General features: G+C 38.6%; 1 protein-coding gene across 3 annotated transcripts in view; it reads left to right on the forward strand.

Annotated features, from left to right (window-relative positions):
* Positions 1-789: 789 nt before the first annotated feature.
* PRIM2 (DNA primase subunit 2) overlaps positions 790-24487 on the forward strand; it is a 278477-nt gene continuing 254779 nt past the window's right edge. For 2 of the 3 annotated variants that reach the window (XM_067753525.1, XM_067753527.1), the window contains exons 1-5: positions 790-918; positions 1621-1782; positions 3599-3702; positions 6275-6354; positions 7706-7826. In XM_067753525.1, the coding sequence (XP_067609626.1) occupies positions 1629-1782; positions 3599-3702; positions 6275-6354; positions 7706-7826 (459 nt within the window). In that variant the 5' untranslated portion in view covers positions 790-918; positions 1621-1628. Of the gene's footprint in view, positions 1021-1620; positions 1783-3598; positions 3703-6274; positions 6355-7705; positions 7827-24487 lie in introns of all 3 variants that reach the window. The other variant, XM_067753526.1, reaches the window with a different exon arrangement.

Raw genomic sequence — 24487 nt, forward strand, 5'->3', positions numbered from 1 at the left:
TCACTTAGAACACGTCCTGGTACAAGGTCAGTGCCAGCCACAGTTTGGTCCATGCTGGGTAAGTGCTCTGAAGATTAACGCTATTTCAGTGCCGTTTTCATCTCTAAAACCTTGAGCATTTCAGGGGGCTCTTCACCTCCCATCTTTACTAGAGCCTCTCGCGGCCACTTTTGTAAGCGAGACACGCCTCCTGGAGGCCACAGGCGAAGTTTATTTCCAGCTCTGAAAACCTTGCGGCCTGCAGTCGGGAGCCGGGGTGTGGCTCCGGGTCCGCAGCCCTAGGGCACCTTCTCTGCAGCGCTCTGCACGTGCTCGCCGCTATGCCCCTCTGGGCTTGCTCTACTTTAGACGCCGAGCGATTTCTGGGTGCACGTGTGCATGATAAATGCGCTCTACTTCACTGCAGATCTTCTGTGGGCGCCCTGTAGCAGGTGTGTGTAGGGGGTGCACTGGACGTTAAATCTTTCCCCAGGGGAGGGCCTGCAGTCTAGGAGAAAACCCGACTAGGCATTGTAAGTAGATGGCCTAGGCATTGTACGTAGATGGCCTAGGCATTGTACGTAGATGACCTAGAGTCTGCCTCCGCATCTGTAAGACGCGGGCCGTGCAGCCTAAGGCCGGGGCCCTCAGAGATTACCCAGAGTCCCTAGCGGGGAGCCAGTACCGGGCCCGCTCTCCGCCCACCGCCCCAGACAGCGCGGCTCCATGCACAGGAACTGCAGCTTACAAAGTGGACACAAATCCCGCGGTCCTCAGAGCGCCCCACTGAGCAAGCGCGGGGCCGCGCAGGTGGGCGGGACCTCTGGGGCGGGTTTGCTGGTCCAGCCACTTCCGCTTCCGGTCCTGTATGAACTCTCCCGCCACCCGGGGAAAGCGCTTGCCGGGGTTTGTGTGTTTTCACGTCTGGTGTGGCTGGAGGTAGGAGAAGCCCCCGCGGGTTTGGGACGGACAGTAATCCTGGTGTTGAGGCTTGCGAGTCCAGAGAAGGAGGAGAGCGCTTTGGGGCTACGGGCGCAGAGGGTGGGTATCGAGTATTGGTGGCTTGTCCGGGCAGAGCCGCCGGTGCCGGGGCTGACAGACGGCCCTGCGTGGGGGGCGGGGAGGGCGGGAGCGGGGTGTCACTGGGCACCTGTGGACGCTCCTGAGAGGAGCTAAGACAGACGGGACCTGAAAGACTGTTGTCTGTTTCCCGGGGATGTAAGGGAGGAAGCGAATAACTGGACCCTGCCCATGGAGTCTCTTACCTAGTCGGAATCTCCCGCGCTCTCCTCCGAATTCAGGATTGCTGCCCCTGTGAAATCTTATCTTGACTCTTGGAACGGCAGAGACCTAAGGGCGGAGGCACACAGACCTCTAGTGAGCAGGCAGCATCACCTGCCGTTGATGTTGCAGGAGGCTAGGACCACTGCCTGCGTCTCTTCCAGCGCACACCTCTCCCCACAATTGTTACAGGTGTATCGTCGAAAGTCTGGAAGATACAGAAGACATCACTCAGGGACACTACTGTTAACACTTCGTGCGTGCTCTTCAACCTCAATTTTTTTTCCCTTTACATGTGGAGTTATTTTTTTAAAACTCCATTTTCCATCATTTCAACCATTTTATGTGCTTCCTTCCAAGGTAACAAGATGCAGTTTCTTGGAGGAAATCGGAGGAAACTGAGGTTGGCAGATGACCAGAGGAATGCTTGCTACCCACATAGCCTTCAGTTTTACTTGCAGCCGCCTTCTGGAAACATATCTTTGATAGAATTTGAAAACTTGGCTATCGATAGAGTTAAATGTGAGTGATTTGAATTAGAATTTATATATTCTTGAGAACCTCACTTATACTTTGTGGAAATGAATTAGAGTAATTTATTTCCTTCAACAAATATTTACTGAGGGTTTTCTGTTGAGATTTTGCCATTCATTCATTTATTCCTTGTACAGTGCCTGTTTATTGAGTGCCACTTTATTCTAGGTGGTAGGGATTTTGAGCTGAATAATGTAATTCTCACTTTCGTTGAAGCTGTATTCTAGTACATGGAGAGAGATGTCCAAAATAATAATTGTAGTTTAGTATTTTAAGTGCTCTAGTAGAGGTAACTAATAGGGCTACTGAAACATAGAGATGGGAGTGATTGTCCTAGTCTGATTAAGTAAAACTTCTTAAGAGAAGTTGAAATGTGATCTGGACCTTGAAGAATGAGTAGCAATTTCTCAACAGAGAAGAAGTGAAGGGTTTTTGCAAGCTGGGATAATGGCCTGTACAAAGGCTTGGAGGCATGAGACAGAGTGTCATATTGGAGGGAACAGTGACAAGTTCAGGGTAGATGGAGAAGTATGGGTAAGCAAGGGCATTTTTGTGCCAAGATATGGTGTAATATTGGGGTGTAAGAAGGAATGTAGCAGTTTTACTGGGGACCTACTTCTGTGTGTTGGTGGAAGAAAAAAATAAGTTATGTGTAAACTGAAACAAATAACAGCACTATGTGTAGAGTTTATGTTCCACGATATCCTGGTGGGAAGATCAGAAGTAGAGGTGAGATACTGTTAATCATTCTTAGAGGAGCAGGGTGAGAACTGCTAATACAGAGTATCTGTATTACCTGTTTGTTGAATGAAGGTGAAGGCAAGGGAGAATGGGTTCTGGGAAGCTTAGCAGTTCCATATGCCTCATTGAGATTAAGGTGATGATTGAAAAGCGTCCCTTGGGTTTGGCACTTAGGAGGTGAGATGGTAAGGCAGTGACAGGAAGGGAGAGATTGAAGGGATACTAGGAGGTGTAATTGACAGGATTTGGTGACTCTTAGCTATGAGGAGTGGTGGAACAGGTGGGGGTGGCTGAAGTTCCAGTGTGGATGATCTGGTGGATAGAAATTCTGCGGATGGAGGTGGGGTGGCAGGAAGAGGAGTGGAATTGAGGGGCAGAGAATGAGTTTGGTTCGGGACACCATAATATGGAGGTACCTGGGGGACATGAGTTTATGTTCAGGATTCATTTTAGAAGTTTTTCGTTCTTGAATTAAAAAATGTCTCTTTTCATACCGATGGCAGAATAATTCATCTGAGGAAGGGTTGACAAAGGCTTCAGGAACCTTTGGACAGTGTGTAGCATCTAGTCATGGTGGCTTGTTTGCTTCTTCACTGCTGTCTTCTTCTCTGTTTCATCAGGAAGGGAAGAACTGTCTTCTGATGAGTCTGTGCTGAGTCAGGGAAGCCGACTGCCTCACAGACAGCTCCACACGAGGGCTGTACATGCAGACACACTTCTGCATCCCTCTGAGGGGATCCTTCTGCACCACTGAGCAGTGGTGCTCAGTCCATCAGTGATCTGCTTCCCATCCCTCTCTCCCTTCTGGCTGAGAATCCCTAGTGTGAGATTATGCTGTGGGATGTGGGTATTTTCTGTACATGGTGGAGATTATCCTCTGATAAACATATATAACTTATATAATGTACTTGCAGAAAATAAAGCTTAAATATTGTCATCTTTTATAAACAAGTAATTATGGGATTGGTAGCCATAGATTTTATTTGTCTTGGATTTAGTTTTATAAAATTATCTTGCATTTATATGTTTTATTCATTTCTTCTATTTTTAAAATTTTTTCTAGTGCTAAAAGCAGTCGAGAATCTTGGTGTGAGCTACGTGAAAGGAAGTGAGCAGTACCAGAGTAAGCTAGAGGCCGAGCTTCGGAAGCTTAAGTTTTCCTACAGAGTAAGTAAAAGAGGGAAAAACATGTTTCTTTGGTTTGTGTATATTCATTTACTGGGTATCAGTTGTGGGAAAGGTCTTGTATTAGGCATAGGGCTTTAAAAAAGACTCTTCTGAAGGAACCTACAGTCCACTATGGGTGATTGACATGCAGTCAGACTACAGTGCTGCAGAGTTTCTTGACCTGGGGACTGTGGACATTTGGGGTCTGATGATTCCTTGGTGCATTTAGGGGGCTCGCTGGCATCTCTGGCTTCCACCCAGTCCATGTCTCCAGACATTGCCAGATGTGGTTTGTGCATTACAGGGTGACGAACTCCAGGAGCACAGAGAATTAGCTCAGGTTGGGGAGGTTTGGGAGGGCTTCCCAGACGAGGTGGTGCTGGAACCGAATCTTGGTGGATGTGATACAGTTTTTATTTTGGGAAGATGACTGCCAACAGCAGATGGACAGGGTCATCTTTGGTGGGGAAAACTAGTTAGGAACTTGGAGATGACGAGAGTGAATTGAATGAAGGTAAGAGGACTGATTGGAGAAATAGTGAGAGGGTAGAATCGGAAGATCTTAGTGACTGCAGAGAGAAGGGAGAGAAGAGTTCTGAATGACACCTGGGTTTCTGGTGAGACAGCTGGCTGGATGGTGATGATATACAGGAGGGGATGCAAGTCTTTTTAGAGGGAAGACGCTGAGTTTAGTTCTCGACATGACTTTGAGGTACTTGTGGAGCTGTCTGAGGCCAGCAGGGTGTGCACATGGATCTGGACTTGGGGACCTCTGGGGTGGGGGTGCACATTCAGGAGGAAGGTTGGCATCATCAGGAGTAGGTGAGGCAGCCAGGGAAACATTTGAGTGAGAAGAGAAGAGGATGGAGGCCAGGATGTGAGGAATACAACATTCAGGTGGAGTGGAATGGGGGGAGTCTGGGAGGGCAATTGAGGAGGAGCTGCCTTGGGGTGGAGATCAGCCACCCTGGCAGCCAGGGAAGCTGGAGTCTCAGTACTGATGATCATGATACGCAGGTGATGATACAATAGCACACATTCATATTGTTCTTAACCATGTCCCAGAGTCTGTTCTAAGTGCATCATGTATATTAACTCATGTAATCCAGACAGCAGTCTTAGGAGGGTGGGTTCTGTCATCATCCCTCTTTATAGACAAGGAAACTGATATTGATAGGCTAGTACCTTGCCCAAGCTCATAAGATGGAAAACGATGCAGCCAAGATCTGAATCTAGACCTCTTGTCTTCATGGTGGAACAATTTCAGACACTTAGAACCAATAAGATGAGTTGTATAGAATCATCGGATTTATCAGCGGCGTAGAACCTTGTAGGTAGAGGCAGAAGCTGGAACAGTGGTGGTGTTTGGAGGAGAGAGGTGAGAGGTTGATATGGAATACATCCTCTTCTAACGTGTAGCTGAAAAGACACGGGGGAAGTAGGTCTGAGTGTAGAAAAAATTGAGGGAAAAAGAGAAGATACACACACACACAACAGTGGTTACTTGAACATGTTTGTAAGCTGAGCAGAAAGATCTAGAAGAGAAAAAAGAGGAGGGAGCTTGAAGATACTTTGAGAGAGCATTTGATAAGTCAGGGTCCTTAGGAGGCAAGAGCAGATGGGCCATGCGGTTTCACTGTAGGGATTAGCTTTATGTAGGAGGAAGGAGAGAGATTTGTCCACAGAGAGGGAAGGGAAGGCAGTACAGCATGTGGCGGCAGGAGCTTGGGGCTGAAGGGGGGACCTTTATCTTCTGTAAAGTAAGTGAGGTCATGTGATGAGAGAGAAGAATGTGGTGTGATGGGGAGCACTGGCCACCTAATGAAGATGGAAACAGCTTTCTTAAGACGTGAGGAAAGAGATGGTTACAGGCCAGATCCCAGCTCTGCTGCTTACAAGCTTTGTGACCTGGACAAAATTATATAACTTCTTTCTGCCTCAGTTTCCTCATCTTTAAAATAAGGATATAGTGATGCCCACCTCATAGGGGTTTTCAAAGGATTATATGGGCTAATGGATTAAAAATGCTTATAACAGTGCCTGGTACCTTGCAAATGCTCAGGATGTGTTTGCTCTGTGTTGAGCTTGAATAAAGATGCCTTGGTGTTGGTAAAGGTCCAGTCGAGGTTAGAGGCTGTGAATTTTTAATGTTCCAAATTCCTATAGTTGTATATATCTTTCCCAGATGTTCTCAGCATTTTGGGAACAGGACTGCAGAGTGTATCTTTGGATTTATTTAGAATCTAGGTTTTGCCAAATGGTTGAAATGAAAGCAGTTGAGGGTTGATGTGAGAAGTAGTAGAAGAGGTAAGTGCCTGGGTGTAGGCTGGATGAGAAGGAGAGTTAGAAAGAGGAAGAAAATAGTGGGGTCCAAACCCAGGAGGTATTGTTGTTCAGTTCTGTTTCATTTCATTGCTAACCTAAGTAAAATGGTACTCACCCTGGGGAGCATATTATGAAATCTGTGCTATTGAAACTCCTGCTTTACCATTGGCTTATGCTGACTCAATATTTCTTTACACCTTTTACTGCTCCGATGCATTTATTTTCTTCACGTGCCATTGTTTTTAAGGAAAACTTGGGAGATGAATATGAACCCCGAAGAAGAGATCACATTTCTCACTTTATTTTACGCCTTGCTTACTGCCAGTCGTGAGTATACCTTTGTCCTCCATGGTCAAGTCTGACATCTTGGGTTGTAAACTGGTCCAGGAGGGCTGACAGGCATTGTACTGATTGTAGGAAATCCCAGAATAATGTCAGAAACCAGTGGCTCATGGGCAGAACACTGTTGCAGAGAATTGTTTGAAACAAGTTGTTTACTAAAAAATAAAAAAAAAATTTTTTTTTTTTTTTTTTTTTTGCAGATTTTGCCTGTTAAAACACTTTTTACTTTATGGGAGAGACTCTTCATTTAGGATTTAAAATTAGAGGGGATTTCATTAGGAAGGACTTTTGATATTTTTTTTCCCCAGAAAAAAAGTGGTAGTATTTATAAGAAATAATGAATCAAACACATACTTGAATCTGCACAGGGTTTTAGATGTTGACATTTATGGGCTGGTGCACATTAGATTAAGATCTTTCCTTTGGTAGTTAGTTTCTTATAAGTCAATAGCGCCACCCAGAGGGAGAAGGAGTTAGTTGCTTTTTTTAAACTTTTTTTTTCCTGTATTAATTTTGGCTAAATTACATACTTATTATTATGTTTCTTTTCTGTTTCTTTTTGGTAATAGGATTATCAAATGGGAATCTTGAATTGGTGACTATCCCAAGATAATAACTGAGAAATTATTCACCAGCTTTAGTCCCAGAGTTTTTCTTTTGTAAGAAAGCACATGCAGTTTATGCAATTTATGCAGTAAATGAATTGCTGACAATGTGAAAGTCATTTGGGGAAAGAAAATTAAATCATATTTTACATGAAGCAGCATAATTATTTTACAACAACAATAATGCCCATCTGTCTTATAAATTAATGTATGTTGATTTAAAAAATTGAGATATCCTAGTGCATATTAAATTTTGTGAAATTATAAACTATAAAGCTGTAAGCAAAGTTTACTTTGCATAGTTTGATCATAATCCATTCAGAGATAAAGTTACCTTTAAAAACTTTTGATGTTTATTTGGCATTGACTGAAGGGATACCCCATTTTCTGATGTAAATGGCTATTTTGCAGTTACATTAAAACAAGTGCACTGTTTTATGTTATTTGATAATAATGCAGCTAGGCTCGAAGGATTCTGTATTTAATTCTTTTAATTTTATGTTCATAACACCTTTCTCCCCCATATTCTACTCATCCCAGGAAGATTGTGGCATGTGATATGTATTCACACTCTTATCATAATAGAGGACTTGATGCTTTTAACTTCAGTCTTTTGGCATCTTGCTCATGTTTGAATATTGTTTCATAGAAATTTCTTGGATTTAATAATCAGTGGACTTTGAAAATAGTCAGTGGACTTTTCACTTATAATTTTCTTGTCTTCATTTTAGTGAAGAGCTTAGGCGCTGGTTCATTCAACAAGAAATGGATCTCCTTCGATTTCGATTCAGTATTTTACCCAAGGACAAAATTCAGAGTTTCTTAAAGGATAGCCATTTGCAGTTTGAGGCTGTAAGTATATTTTTAAAGTCATTCCCGATTGTTATCACCGTTCATCCCTCCCTTAAGTGTTGGTGTTAATGTGTGGAGTTTGTTCTCTTTACATTTTCTTCCTAAGTACCCACCTGAAACAATAACTATTGGCTTTGCACAACAGTGAACCTCTCCCTTCCATAACTAGAAGCAAAGAGGCTCCTTAGTACCAGAGCTGCACATTTATTCAGTTGCTGTATTAAATATGTGATTTATGAAAGCACAAAAAGGTTTAATTTATAAAAGTTTATCTTTAACCAGAATCTTCCAGGCCAAAAATTTAAAGCTAATAATGTTCTAAAGAAAACAGAGAAGTGGTAGTAGTTATTTCCAACAATGAGGTTTGGGGGATGATACTTTATTTTAGAAGTCAGTTGTCGGTAAAATATCTGAATAGTTTTAAGGTATAATTTTGTAGACAAATCTGAATGAGTTACATGTAGTAATTAAACAAAATAGAAGAAATGTTGGGTGCATATTTAGCAGGGATAATTATTGTGGGTAGAAATAGAATTTATGTCTTTTAGGTGAGTGTGCTGCAGTGGGAAGGGAGAAAAATTCTGTTTGGAAAACTTAGAGCAGTCAGATGGTGGTAGGATGGTTTGAGACTCTATTTGGGTGTTAGAATGGGTGTCTTGAGGCCAAATAAAGTAAAAAAAGTAGAAGTTGGAGTAGGTGAAGGACATTGTCCTGCTGAGAAGTAGATGTGCCCACTGCAGCAAGAACCAGGGTGGGTTATTTCGTTGGGGTAAGGAGATTGTGTGAAGGGAAGTAAGTAAACCTTTGGTGGACATTTAGTGTCTGTCATATGCCAGCAAGGCACTTTCCACAGTTTGTATCACGTCTGTGAACCCTGTGAGGTTTCTGAGTAACATCTACCTGGGCAGAGAAAAGCGCTGGTCTCAGAGCCGTCTCACCCAAACCTCCTGTGTTTTCCACTTTGCTTAGAATGCTGATCCTTAGTGAAGTCCGTTATTGCTAATATCAGTTACAGTCCATTTGTCCTCTCATATTAAAAATAATTAATTTTTTTTCACTGTTGAAATTATGGTTTTATTAGGTCGAGAAGAAGTGTTTGTGAGAAGATTTATTCTTTACTCTAGATTGTCTCAATAGATCAGGTAAATTTTAAGCAAAAACCATAGTTTCTTTCTTTTTTTAAAAAACTTTTTTATTCAAGTATAACATATACAGAAAAGTGCACAAATCATAACTGTCCAGCTCTGTGAAGTATCACAAAGGTTAAGAAAGAGAACATTGATGTCACCCTGTGCTGCCTTGTGCCTCCTCCCATTTACTAACCCCATCTCCCTCCTGATAACCACTATCCTGACTTTTAATATGATAAGTAATTCTGCCTGTCTTTGAACTTTATGTAAATAGTATTACATGGTATGTTTTTTTTCCCCAGCTTTATTGAGATATAATGGACATACAAATGTTGTGTCACTTTAAGGTGCACAGTGTGATGATACACGTATATGTTGTGAAATGTTTACCACAATAAGGTTAGTTAACACATCCTTCACCTCACATCATTACCATTTTGTTGTTGTGGTGAGAACCTTTAGAATCAACTCTCATAGCAGCTGTACGTGAGATCCCTAGAGCTTATTCCTCTTACAACTGGACGTTTGTGCCCTGTGACCAGCATCTCCTTGTCTGCGCTGCTGCCCAGCCCCTGGCAACCACTGTTCTACTCTGTGAGTTGGACTTTTTTAGATTCCACATATAAGTGAGATCACAAGTATAATCTTTTATGATCGCCTTATTGAGATAGAATTTACATACCTTGACCTTCACTCTTTTAAAACGTACAATTTGTTGGTTTTTAGTATAGTCATAGAGTTGTGCAACCATCACTTAGATTTTAGAACATTTTTGTTACCCTAAAAAAGAAACCTGTGCCCAGTAGTCGTCCCTCTCGATTTCTCACTCTGTCATCCCTTGGCAACAGCTAATCTGCTTTCTGTCTCTGTGAATTTGCCTATTTTGGACATTTCATATAAGTGGACATTTCATATAACTTGCGATCTTTTGTTACTGGCTTCTTTCACTTAGCATAATATTTTCAAGCTTCATCTATGTTGTATATGTGGCATGTATCAGTACTTCATTTTATATTCATTTCTCTATTCAATAGTTGATGGACATTGGGTTATTTCTACATTTTAGCTATTATGAATAATGCTGCAGTGAATATTTGCATATACATTTTTGTGTGGATATCTTTTTATTTGTTTCAGATATATATAATACCTGGGAGTGGAATTGCTAGGTTATAGGGTAATTCTGTATTTAAACTTTCGAGGAACTGCTAAACTGTTTTCCAGAGTACCTGTACCATTGTACGTCTCACTAGTGTGTGAGGGTTCTAGTTGCTTCACATTCTCCAGCAATTGTTGATGTCTTTTTTTTTTTTTTTTTAAATACAGTCATCCTGGTGGGTGTGAAGTGATACTTCATTGTGGTTTTGATTTTCATTTCCCTAGTGACTGAAGGCATTGAATATCTTTTCATGTGCTATTTGATTATTTGTATATTTTCTTTGGAGAAATATGTATTCATATCCTTTGTCTATTTTTTATCTGAGTTATCTTTTTATTGTTGAGTGTTACATATTCTTTCCATATTCTGGATACAAGTCTACTATAAGATATGTGATTTACAGATTTTTTTTCCTCCCATTCTCTGAGGATTGTCATTTCATTTTCTTGGTAAGATCATTTTTTAGAAAACATTTTATTTATTTATTTATTTATATTTTTGGCTGTGTTGGGTCTTTGCTGCTGCGCACAGGCTCTCTCTAGTTGCGGCGAGTGGGGGCTATTTGTTGCAGCGCGCAGGCTTCTCATTGTGGAGCTCGGGCTTGAGGCACGAGGGCTTCAGTAGTTGTGGCGTGCAGGCTTCAGTAACTGTGGCTTGCAGGCTCTAGAGTGCAGGTTCAGTAGTTGTGGCTCACGGCTTAGTTGCCCTGTGGCATGTGGGATCTTCCTGGACCAGGACTCTAACCCATGTCCCCTGCATTGGCAGGTGGATTCTTAACCACTGCGCCACCAGGGAAGTCCCTGTTTTTATCTTTTGTTACTTGTGTTTTTGTTGTCGGATCTAAAAGGGATTTGCCTAATGGAAGGTCGTGAAGATTTACTCCTATGGTTTTTCTCTAAGAGTTTTATAGTTTTGGTCCTTACATTTAGCTCTGTTTAGGTCTATTTATATTTTGAGTTAATTTCTGTGGATGGTGTGAAGTAGGGGCCCAACTTCATTCTTTTGCATGTGGATATCGAGTTGTCCCAGCATCATTTGTTGAATGGCTATTCTTTTCTCTTTGAATTGTTTTTTCACTCTTGTCAAAAGTCATTTGACCATAAATGGACTCAATTTTGTTAGTTAGAGCTGTGTGTCTCTCCTGTGTTGGTACTGTGTGCTCTTGAATATTGATTCCTGTAGTTTTGTAATAAGATTTGAAATAGAGAAGTGTGAATCTTCTCACTTTGTTCTTCTTTTTCAAGATTATTTTGGCTCTTCTGGGTTCCTTGCATTTTATGAGTTTTAGGATCAACTTGTCAGTTTCTACCAATAAACCAGCTGAGGTTCAGGTTTAGGATTATGAAGACTATGTGGATCAATTTGGGGAGTATTGCTGTTTTAATATTAAGTCTTCAGATCCATGAACATGGAAATTTTTTCTGTTTCTTCAGATCTTTAATTTTTTTCAACAAAATTGTGTACTTTTGTTAAATTTATACCTAAGTATTTTATTCTTTAATGTCATTGTAAGTGGAGTTGTTTTCTTTATTTCATTTTTAAAATGTTCATTGCTAGTGTATAGAAATCCAGTTGATTTTTGTATATATCTGGTATGCTGCACCCTTACAAAATCATTTATTCTAATAGTTTTTAGTGGATTCCTTAGGAGATTATGTCTCTTATAAAGAAATAATCCTTACTTTTCAATCTGGAGGCTTTTAATTTATTTTTGCCTATTTTCCCAGGCTAGGATCTCCAGTACAGTGTTGGATAGAAGTGGCAATAGTGGACATGCTTGTCTTTTTCCTGATTTTAGGGGGAAAGCATTCAGTCTTTTACCAAGACATATGATGTTAGCTGTGGGGTTTTGTAGATGCCCTTTACCAGATTGAGGAAATCTCTTTCTAATTTTAGTTGAGCATTTTCATCATGAAAGGGTGTTGGATTTTGTGCTTTTTCTGCACCTTTTGAAAAGATCATAGAGCTTTATCCCTTATTTTATTAATATGGTGTGTTACATTAATTGAGTTTTGGATGTTAAACCAACCTTGTTGGGATATTCCTGGGATAAATCCCCCTTGGCTGTATTGTATGATACTTTTAATATGTTGCTGCATTTGATTTGCTAGTCTTTTGTGGAGGATTGTGTTTATTGATAAGGGATATTAGTCTGTAGTTTTCCTATGATGTCTTTGTCTGGTTTTGGTATCGGTAACATGGGTCTCATATAGTGAATTGAGAAGTGTCTCTTCCTCTTCTATTTTTGGGAAGAAGTTGTGAAAGATTGGTGTTAATTTTTTAAAAACACTTGCTAGACTTTACCAGTGATCTGTCTAGATATAGGCTTCTCTTTGTGGGGTGTTTTAAAATTGCTAATTCATTCTCTACTTGTTGTAGATCTATTCAAACTTTCTAATTCTTTAGACAGTTGTGGTAATTCTGTTTTCTAGAAATTTGTCCATTTCATCTGTTATCTAATTGATGCATACAGTTGTTCATAGTGTTCCCTTATAATCCTTTTCATTTCTAAAGATTGGTTATGATATCCTCTCTTTCATTCTTGATTTTACCCATTTAAATGTATTTTTCTTTTGATCATTTAAGTACACATTTGTCAGTTTTGTTGATTTTTTCAAATAACTTTTGGTTTTGTTTTTTTCCTCTATTTTTCTATTCCTTATTTCTTTAATTACTCTTTATTATTATCAATTAAAAATTTTTATTATTTCCTTCCTTCTGCTTGCTCAGGGTTTAGTTTGCTCTTCCCATCTAGTTTCTTAAGGTGGAAGTTTAAGTTACTGATTCAAGGTGTTCTTTTTTTTCTTTTTAATTGTAATATAGTTTACGTACAATATTAGGTTAGTTTCAGGAGTCCTACATAATGATTTGGCATTTGCATATATTACGAAATGATCACCACAATGCTAGTAACCATCTGTGCCCATAGAAAGTTACTACAACGTTATTGACTATATTCCTTAATCACATCCCCATGAGTTATTTGTTATCTCTTAATTCCCTTTACCTGTTTCACCCACCTCCTGCCCCCTGCCTTTTGGCAAACAGATGTTTGTTCTCTGTATCTATGAGTCTGTTTTCATTTTATTTTCTTTCTTAGTTTTGTTTTTTTAGATTGCACATGTAAATAAGATCACACCATATTTGTTTTTCTCTGTTTGACTTACTTCACTTAGCATAATACCCTCTAGATCCATCTGTGTTGTTGCAAATGGCAGTGGCTGAGTAATATTCCATTGTGTATATATATACAAACACACCATATCTTCTTCATTCATTCCTCTCTCAATGTATACTTAGGTTGCTTCCATATCTAGATTAAGGTAAATAATGCTGCAATAAACATTGGAATGCATGTATCTTTTCAAATTAGTGTTTTTGCTTTCTTCAGGTGACTACCCAGAAGTTAAATTGCTAGATGATGGAAGTTCCATTTTTAATTTATTGAGGAATCTCCATACTGTTTTCCATAGTGGGTGCACCAACTTGTAATCCCATCAAGAGTGCACAAGGACTCCCTTTTCTGCACATCCTCACCAACACTTGTTACTTGTCTTTTTAATGGTAGCCATTTTGACAAGTATGAGGTGATATCTCCTGTGGTTTTGATATGCATTTCCCTGATGAGTAGTGGTGTTGAGCATCTTTTCATGTGCCCATTGGCCATCCGTATGTCTTTGGAAGCATGTCTTTTCAGCTTGTCTTTTCATTTTTTAATCTGGTTGTTTGTTTGTCTTTGTGATGTTGAATTGTGTGAATTCTTTGTATATTTTGGATATTAACTTTATCAGCTATATTGTTAAAATATCTTCTCCCATTCAGTAAGTTACCTTTTTGTTTTCTTGGTAGTTTCCTTTGGTGTGCAAAAGCTTTTAAGTTTGATGTCACATTTGTTTATTTTTGCTTTTGTTTCCCTTGCTTGAGGAGACATATTCTAAAAACTATTGCTAAGACCAGTGTCAAAGAATGTACTGCCTATGTTTTCTTCCTGGAGTTTTATGGTTTCAGGTCTTACATTTAAGTCTTATTCCATTTTGAGTTTATTTTTGTGCATGGTGTGAGAAAGAAGTCCAGTTTGATTCTTTTGCATGTACCTGTCCAGTTTTCTCAGCACCACTTATTGAAGAGGCTATCTTTTCTGCATTGTATATTTTTGAAACCTTTGTTTTAGATTAATTGACCACATAAGTGTGGGTTTATTTCTGGACGCTCTATTCTGTCCCATTGATCTATGTATCTGCTTTTGTGCCGGTACCATACTGTTTTGATTACTGTAGCTTTGTAATATAGCTTGAAATCAGGGAGCACGATACCTCCAGTTTTGTTTTACTTTTTTAAGATTGCTTTGGCTATTTGGGATCTTTTGTGTTTCAATACAAACTTTAGAATTACTTGTTTTAGTGCTGTGAAAAATGCCATTGGTATTTTGATAGAGATTGCTTTGACTCTGTAAATTGCCTTAGGTAGTATGGTCATTTTAATATTATATTAATATTAAGAATTAAATATTAATTCTTCCAGTCCATCAGCATGCTTTATCATTCCATTTGTTTGTGTCATCTTTAGTTTCTTTTATCAGTGTCTTATAGTTTTCTGAGTACAGGTCTTTTACCTTCTTCGTTAGATTTACTCTCTTAGGTATTTTATTCTTATGGATGCAATTGTAAGTGAGACTGTTTTCTTAATTTCTAATAGTTCATTGTTAGTGTATAGAAATGCAATAGATCTCTGTATATTAATCTTGTATTCCACAACTTTACTGGGTTCATTTATTAGTTCTAACAGTTTTTCAGTGGCATCTTTAGGATTTTCTGTATATGTATCATGTCATCTGTCAACAGTGACAGTTTTACTTCTTCCTTTACAATTTGAATTCCTTTTATTTCTTTTTTTTGTCTGATTGCTGTGGCTAGGACTTCCAATACTATGTACAATGAAAGTGGTGAGAGTGGATGCTCTTGTCTTGTTCTGATCTTAAAGGAAATGCTTTCAGCTTTTCACTGTTGAAGATGATGTTGGCTGTAGGTTTGTCATACCAGACCTTTATTATGTTGAGGTATATTCCTTCTATACCATCTTTGTTGAGCGTTTTTATCATAAATCATTGTTGAATTTTGTCAAAAGCTTTTTCAGCATCTACTGAGATGATCATATGATTGTTATTCTTTGTTAGTTGTACATCACATTAATTGATTTGCAGATACTGAAGCATCCTTGCATGTTTGGGGTAAATCCCATTTGATCATAGTGTATACTCCTTTTACTGTATTGTTGAATTTGTTTTGCTAATATTTTGTTGAGGATATTTGTATCTGTGATTTTTTTTTATTTGTGGTGTCTTTGTCTTGTTTTGCTATCATGGTAATGCTGGCCTCATTGAATGAGTTGAGAAATATTCCTTCTTCTTTGGTTATTTGGAGTAGTTTGAGAAGGATAGGTTTTAGGTCTTCTTTAAATCTTTGGTAGAGTTCACCTGTGTTGCCATCAGGTCCTGGACATTTGTTTGCTGGGAGATTTTTGATTACTGATTCAATTTTTTTTTTTTTTTTTGCGGTACGCAGGCCTCTCATAGTTGTGGCATGTCCCGTTGTGGAGCACAGCCTCCGGACGCGCAGGCTCAGAGGCCATGGCTCATGGGCCCAGACGCTCCGCGGCATGTGGGACCTTCCCGGACCGGGGCACGAACCCGTGTCCCCTGCATCAGCAGGCAACCACTGCGCCACCAGGGAAGCCCCACTGATTCAATTTTAATACTGATAATTGGTCCGTTCACATTTTCTATTTTTTCCTGATTCAGTCTTGGGAGATTGTGCATTTCTAGAAATTTATCCATTTTTTCTACATTGTCCATTTTATTGGTGTATAATTGTTTGTAGTAATCACTTATGATCCTTTGTATTTCTGTGACGTTGTAACTTTTCCTCTTTCGTTTAATATTTTATTTGGGTCCTCTCTATCTTGATGAGTCTGGCTAGAGGTTTGTCAATTTTGTTTATATTTTCAAAGAATCGGTTCTTAGTTTCATTGATCTTTTCTAATTTTTTAGTTAGTCTCTGTTTCATTTATTTTTGCTCTGATTTTTATTATTTCTTTCTTTCTACTAATTGAATTTTGTTTGTTTTTCTTTTTCTACTTCCTTTAGGTGTAAGGTTAAATTGTTTTGAGATTTTTCTTGTTTTTTGAGGTAGATTTATATCACTATAAACTTCCATCTTAGAGCTGCTTTTGCTGTATCCCATAGATTTTGGATTGTTGTGTTTCCCTTTCACTTGTCTCCATGTTATTTGACTTTCTCTTTGATTTCTTCAGGGACCCATTGGTTGTTTAGTAGCATGTTGTTTAGACTCCATGTATTTGGGGGTTTTGGTACTTTTTTTCTTATACTTGATTTCTAGTCTCATAGTATTGTGGTTGGAGAAGATGCTTGATATGAGTTCAGTCTTCTTAAATTTTTTGGAACTATTTTGTCACCTAGCATGTGATCTGTCCTAGGGAATGTTTTATGTGCACTTGAAAAGAATGTATTCTGCTGCTTTTGGATGGATTGCTCTCTGTATATCTGTTAAGTTCATCTGTTCTTATGTGTCATTGAACACCAATGTTTCCTTAATGAGTTTCTGTCTGGATGATCTGTCCCTTAATGTAAGTGAGTGTTAAAGTCCCCTACTATTATTTTGTTACTGTCTCTTTATGTTTATTAATACTTGCATTTTTGTATTTAGGTGCTCCCATGTGGGGTATATATGTATTTACAGTTGTTATATCTTCTTACGGGATTGATCCCTTGATCATTATGTAATGTTCTTCTTTGTCTCTTGTTACAGACTTTGTTTTAAAGTCTATTTTGTCTGATATAAGTATTGCTACCCTAGCTTTCTTTTTGTTTCCATTTGAACTGTGTCTCACTTTCTATAGTTTGGCCCTGCCACCTCCCACTCAGGTTTGTGAAATTTCATGACGATGTCTGAATTGTTTTTCGTTCTTGGATGGCAACTTCATGGGCCCTTTAATCTGAATACTTGGGTTCTTCTGTTTAGAACATTTGTTTTTGTTATGGATTTGATCATTTCTTCCCTTTTGTTTTTCATTGCTCTTTCTTTATAATTTCTTGTTTGTTAGAGTTTGGACCTCCTGAATTTCTCGTCTTATTTTCCTTTTTGTTTTAACATCCAGTTAATCTTTTTATTTTCTAGGAAAGTTCTTCAACTGTTTTATAAATCTTTTTTTCCCCCTGCTCTCCTGTCTTTAATTTTATATATTTATTTCTTTATACAATTTTTAAAGGTTACTTTCCATTTACAGTTATTACAAAATATTGGTTGAATTCCTTGTATTGTACAATACATCCTTGAGCCTATCTTATACTCAATAATTTATGTCTCCCGCTCCCCCACTCCTATATTGTCCCTCACATCCCCCCCGCCCCGTTGCTGGTAACCATGTATAAGTGATATCATAACAGTATTTGTCTTCCTCTGACTTATTTCACTTAGCATAATGTCCTCCAAGTTCATGCATGTTGCTGCAAATGGCAAAATTTAATTCTTTTTCATGGCTGAGTAGTATTCCATTGTGTGTATCCATTCATGTGTTGATGGACACTTAGATTGCTTCCATATCTTGGCAATTCTAAATAATGTTGCTATGAACATTGGGGTGCATGTATCATTTTGAATGAGTGTTTTTGTTTTTTTCAGATATATACCCAGGGGTGGAACTGCCAGGTCACGGTAGTTCTATTTTTAGTTTTTTCAGAAACCTCCATACTGTTTTCCACAGCAGCTGCACCAATTTGCATTCCCATCAGCAGTGTACAAGGGTTCTCTTTTCTCTGCATGCTTGCCAACATTTATTGTGTTTTTTTTTGATGTCTTGTCTTTAATTTATTTTTTTTACTGCTTTTCAAGCAGGTTCTTATTAGTCATCAATTTTATAAACATCAGTGTATACATGTCAATCCCAATCGCCCAATTCATCACACTACCACCGCCACCTGCCCCCCACCCCCCGCCGCTTTTCCCCCTTGGTGTCCATACGTTTTTCTGTACATCTGTGTCTCAATTTCTACCCTGCAAACCTGTTCATCTGTACCATTTTTCTAGGTTCCACATATATGCGTTAATATACGATATTTCTTTTTCTCTTTCTGACTTACTTCACTCTGTATGACAGTCTCTAGATTGATCCATGTCTCAACAAATGACCCAATTTCGTTTCTTTTTATGGCTGAGTAACATTCCATTGTATATATGTACCACATTATTGTTATCCATTCGTCTGTCGATGGGCATTTATGTGGCTTCCATGACCTGGCTATTGTAAATAGTGCTGCAGTGAACATTGGGATATATGTGTCTTTTTGAATTATGGTTTTCTCTGGGTATATGCCCAGTAGTGGGATTGCTGTGTGGTATGGTAGTTCTATTTTTAGTTTTTTAAGGAACCTCCATACTGTTTTCCATAGTGGCTGTGTCAGTTTACATTCCGACCAACAGAGCAAGAGGGTTCCCTTTTCTCCACACCCTCTCCAGCATTTGTTGTTTGTAGATTTTCTGATGATGCGCATTCTGACTGCTGTGAGGTGATACCTCATTGTAGTTTTGATTTGCATTTCTCTAATAATTAATGATGTTGAGCAGCCTTTCATGTACCTATTCGCCATCTGTATGTCTTCTTTGGAGAAATGTCTATTTAGGTCTTCTGCCCATTTTTGTATTGGGTTGTTTGTTTTTCTAATATTGAACTGCATGAGCTGTTTATATATTTTGGAGATTACTCCTTTGTCTGTTGATTTGTTTGCAAATATTTTCTCCCATTCTGAGGGTTGTCTTTTCGTCTTGTTGATATATTCCTTTGCTGTGCAAAATCTTTGAAGTTTCACTAGTTCCCATTTGTTTATTTTTGTTTTTCTTTACATTACTCTAGGAGGTGGATCAAAAAAGATCTTTCTGTGATTTATGTCAAAGAGTGTTCTTCCTATGTTTTCGTCTAAGAGTTTTATAGTGTCCGATCTTACATTTAGGTCTCTAATCCATTTTGAGTTTATTTTTGTGTACAGTGTTAGGGAGTGTTCCAATTTCATTCCTTTACATGTAGCTGTCCAGTTTTCCCAGCACCACTTATTGAAGAGACTGTCTTTCTCCATTGTATATCCTTGCCTCCTTTGTCATAGATTAGTTGACCATAGGTACGTGGGTTTATCTCTGGGCTTTCTGTCTTGTTCCATTGATCTATGTTTCTGCTTTTGTGCCAGTACCATATTGTCTTGATTACTGTAGCTTTGTAGTATAGTCTGAAGTCAGGGAGTCTGATTCCTCCAGCTCTGTTTTCTTCCCTCAAGACTGCTTTGGCTATTTGGGGTCTTTTTTGTTTCCATACAAATTGTCAAGTTTTTTGTTCTAGTTCTGTGAAAAATGCCATTGGTAATTTGATAGGATTGCATTGAATCTGTAGATTGCTTTGGGTAGTATAGTCATTTTCACAGTATTGATTCTTCTAATCCAAGGACATGGTATATCTCTCTGTTGGTATCATCTTTAATTTCTTTCATCTGTGTCTTATAGTTTTCTGCATACAGGTCTTTTGTCTCCCTAGGTAGGTTTATTCCTAGGTATTTTATTCTTTTTGTTACAATGGTAAATGGGAGTGTTTCCTTAATTTCTCTTTCAAATTTTTGATCATTAGTGTATAGGAAGGCCAGAGATTTCTGTGCATTAATTTTGTATCCTGCTACTTTACCAGATTCATTGATTAGCTCTAGTAGTTTCTGGTGGCATCTTTAGGATTCTCTGTGTATAGTATCATGTCATCTGCAAACAGTGACAGTTTTACTTCTTCTTTTCCAATTTGTAGTCCTTTTATTTCTTTTTCTTCTCTGATTCTCATGGCTAGGACTTCCAAAACTATCTTGAGTAATAGTGGTGACAGTGGACATCCTTGTGTTGTTCCTGATCTTAGAGGAAATGCTTTCAGTTTTTCACTATTGAGAGTGATGTTTGCTGTGGGTTTGTCATATATGGCCTTTATTTTATTGAGGTAGGTTCCCTCTGTGCCTACTTTCTGGAGAGTTTTTATCATAAATGGGTGTTGAATTTTGTTGAAAGCTTTTTCTGCATCTATTGAGATGATCATATGGTTTTTATTCTTCAGTGTGTTAATATGGTGTATCACATTGATTGATTTGTGTATATTAAAGAATCCTTGCATCCCTGGGATAAATCCCACTTGACTTTAGTGTATGATCCTTTTAATGTGTTGTTGGATTGTGTTTGCTAGTATTTTGTTGAGGAGTTTTGTATCTATATTCATCAGTGATATTGGTCTGTAATTTTCTTTTTTTGTAGTATCTTTGTCTGGTTTTGGTATCAGGGTGATGGTGGCCTCATAGAATGAGTTTGGGAGTGTTCCTTCCTCTGCAATTTTTTGGAAGAGTTTGAGAAGGCTGGGTGTTGTTAGCTCTTCTCTAAATGTTTGATAGAATTCACCTGTGAAGCCATCTGGTCCTGGACTTTTGTTTGTTGGAAGATTTTTAATCACAGTTTCAATTTCATTACTTGTGATTGGTCTGTTCATATTTTGTATTTCCTCCTGGTTCAGTCTTGGAAGGTTATACCTTTCTAAGTATTTGTCCATTTCTTCCAGGTTGTCCATTTTTTTGGCATAGCATTGCTTGTAGTAGTCTCTGAGGTTGCTTTGTATTTCTGTGGTGTCTGTTGTAACTTCTCCTTTTTCATTTTGAATTTTATTGATTTGAGTCTTCTCCCTCTTTTTCTTGATGAGTCTGGCTAATGGTTTATCAATTTTGTTTATCTTCTGAAAGAACCAGCATTTAGTTTTATTGATCTTTGCCATTGTTTTCTTTGTTTCTATTTCATTTATTTCTGCTCTGATCTTTATGATTTCTTTCCTTCTGCTAATTATGGGTTTTGTTTGTCCTTCTTTGTGTAGTTTCTTTAGGTGTAAGGTTAGATTGTTTATTTGGATTTTTCTTGTTTCTTGAGGTAGGCTTGTATAGCTGTAAATGTCCCTCTTAGAACTGCTTTTGCTGCATCCCATAGGTTTTGGATCATCGTGTTTTCATTGTTGTTTGTCTCTAGGTATTTTTTGATTTCTTCTTTGATTTCTTCAGTGTTCTCTTGGTTATTTAGTAACGTATTGTTTAGCCTCCACGTGTTTGTGTTTTTTACGTTTTTTTGCCTGTAATTCATTTTTAATCTCATAGCGTTGTGGTCAGAAAAGATGCTTGATATGATTTTAATTTTCTTAAATTTACTGAGGCTTGATTTGTGACCCAAGATGTGATGTATCCTGGAGAATGTTCCGTGAGCACTTGAGAAAAAAGTGTAATCTGCTGTTTTTGGATGAAATGTCCTATAAATATCAATTAAATGTTTTTGGTCTATTGTGTCATTTAAAGCTTCTGTTTCCTTATTTACTTTCATTTTGGATGATCTGTCCATTGGTGTAAGTGAGGTTTTAAAGTCCCCCACTATTATTGTGTTACTGTCGATTTTCTCTTTTATAACTGTTAGCAGTTGCCTTATGTATTTAGGTGCTCCTATGTTGGGTGCATAGATATTTATAATTGTTATATCTGCTTCTTAGATTGATCCCTTGATCATTATGTAGTGTCCTTCCTTGTCTCTTATAACATTCTTTATTTTAAAGACTATTTTATCTGATATGAGTATTGCTACTCCAGCTTTCTTTTGATTTCCATTTGCATGGAATATCTTTTTCCATCCCCTCACTTTCAGTCTGTATGTGTCCCTAGGTCTGAAGTGGGTCTTACATAGACAGCTTATATATGGGTCTTGTTTTTGTATCCATTCAGTGAGCCTGTGTCTTTTGGTTGGAGCATTTAATCCATTCACGTTTAAGGTAATTATCGATATGTATGTCCCTGTTACCATTTTCTTAATTGTTTTGGGTTTGTTTTTTATAGGTCCTTTTCTTCTCTTGTGTTTCCCAGTTAGCAAAGTTTCTTTAACATTTGTTGTAGAGCTGGTTTGGTGGTCCTGAATTCTCTTAGCTTTTGCTTGTCTGTAAAGCTTTTGATTTCTCCATGGAATCTGAATGAGATCCTTGCTGGGTAGAGTAATCTTAGTTGTAGGTTTTTCCCTTTCATCACTTTAAATATATCATGCCACTCCCTTCTGGCTTCTAGAGTTTCTGCTGAGAAATCAGCTGTTAACCTTATGGAAGTTCCCTTGTATGTTATTTGTCATTTTTCCCTTGTTGCTTTCAATAATTTTTCTTTGTCTTTAATTTTTGTCAACTTGATTACTATGTGTCTCGGCGTGTTTCTCCTTGGGTTTATCCTGTGTGGGACTCTCTGCGCTTCCTGGACTTGGGTGGCTATTTCCTTCCCCATGTTAGGGAAGTTTTGGACTATAATCTCTTCAAGTATTTTCTCTGGTTCTTTCTCTCTCTCTTCTTCTGGGACCCCTGTAATGCGAATTTAGTTGCATTTAATGTTGTCCCAGAGGTCTTTTAGGCTGTCTTCATTTCTTTTCATTCTTTTTTCTTTATTCTGTTCTGCAGTAGTGAATTCCACCATTCTGTCTTCCAGGTCACTTATCTGTTCTTCTGCCTCAGTTATTCTGCTATTGATTCCTTCTAGTGTAGTTTTCATTTCAGTTATTGTATTGTTCATCTCTGTGTGTTTGTTCTTTAATTCTTCTAGGTCTCTGTTAAACATTTCTTGCATCTTCTCGATCTTTGCCTCCATTCTTTTTCCGAGGTCCTCGATCATCTTCACTATCATTATTCAGAATTCTTTTTCTGGAAGGTTGCCTATCTCCACTTCATTTAGTTGTTTTTCTGGGGTTTTATCTTGTTCCTTCATTTGGTACATAGCCCTCTGCCTTTTCATCTTTTCTATCTTTCTGTGAATGTGGTTTCTTTTCCACAGGCTGCAGGATTGTAGTTGTTGTTTCTGCTGTCTGCCGTCATCCTGTCTTTAGTTTCTAATAGTCCTTTCTGGTTCTCCTTTTTATAGGCTTCTGTTTTTGCTTCATGAATATATTTTCTTCTTTCTTTTAAAGATTATTAGTTGTCTTCTGCTCCATTAGTTGTCTTTACCTCTCATTCCTTTATTTAGTTCATCCGTTTTAGATAGTCCTTTGTGTTGAATTTTTCCTTGAATGTTTAATGATCCTTGACTATTTTTTTTTTCTTGTGGTACACGGGCTTCTCACCGCTGTGGCCTCTCCTGCTGTGGAGCACAGGCTCTGGACGTGCAGGCCCAGCGGCCATGGCTCACGGCCCAGCCGCTCTGCGGCATGTGGGATCCTCCTGGACCAGGGCATGAACCCGTGTCCTCTGCATCGGCAGGCGGACTCCCAACAACTGCGCCACCAGGGAAGCCCGACTATTTGTTTTTATTTAAGATTGAGATGTGAAAAAGTAAATTGGAAGATTGGGTTTTATGTGCTCATGCAGGTGTATATGATGCTTATTTACTATTGGATCTTACTTGATCTCTTTTTTCTTTTTAATATTTGATTGTTGGATGACCCCTGCCAAAGTCAGTGTTTCAGAGGAAGCCTCCAGTGTTCTTCCACAGTGATTTATGTCTTAGTGCTGATGTTCTTGTATCTGAGAGCAGGAGCCCACTGCTCACTGTGGTGACTTTTCTTTATTTTTTTTGCATTCCCTGACTTACATCTTTCCTCTGTATGTGGTGTTTCTAATTCATGATTTTTTGTGCTCTCTGTGGTCATATTGGCTTTCTTCTTTTCAGTACCATTTTCTCCAGGGATTAAGTTGTAGGTTCTTCTTTCTTTCTAAATCAGTTAATGCACTTTCATCTCCTTTCCAAAAATATGTAGACGTTTCTTTTCCACTATTTTGTTTGTCCTTTGTGGTTTATAGTCTTTTTACACTTTTATTGTCATTTTTATTTTGTTGTGGAGGTAAATGTATATGTTCAGTTTACCATTTTTAACCAGAAGCCTCAGCAATCTCAACAATTATAATTTTAAATTTAGGGAAAAAAGTTAAACTTTTGGAATGTATTTTATTAATGATAGTTAGCAGTCCAGCACATATCGGTGTCAGGAAAAACCCTCCTCCACGGGTCTCTCCTGCTGTTGCACATCTTGCTGGGTATGTTAGGAATGCAGGGTCCTGAGCAGTCTTTACCTGGGCCATTTCTCACAGCTGTGTTTTTAGCAGGCAACCTTGAGGGATGAGGTAATGTCTTCCTGGTACATAGAGGAGGCTCGCTTACTGCCTGCTATGAAAGTGACTGGTTCCCAGGGCTCCTTAGCTGCAGTGCAACCTCACTGTACTCTGAGCATCCATCTGTGCTGTGTCATGTTGCCCCTGGGGGAAGGAGAACCACACAACCATGCTGGTTCTTTTGCTGC

Source organism: Pseudorca crassidens, chromosome 10 (genome assembly GCF_039906515.1).
Source record: "Pseudorca crassidens isolate mPseCra1 chromosome 10, mPseCra1.hap1, whole genome shotgun sequence".
Classification (NCBI taxonomy): Eukaryota; Metazoa; Chordata; class Mammalia; order Artiodactyla; family Delphinidae; genus Pseudorca; species Pseudorca crassidens.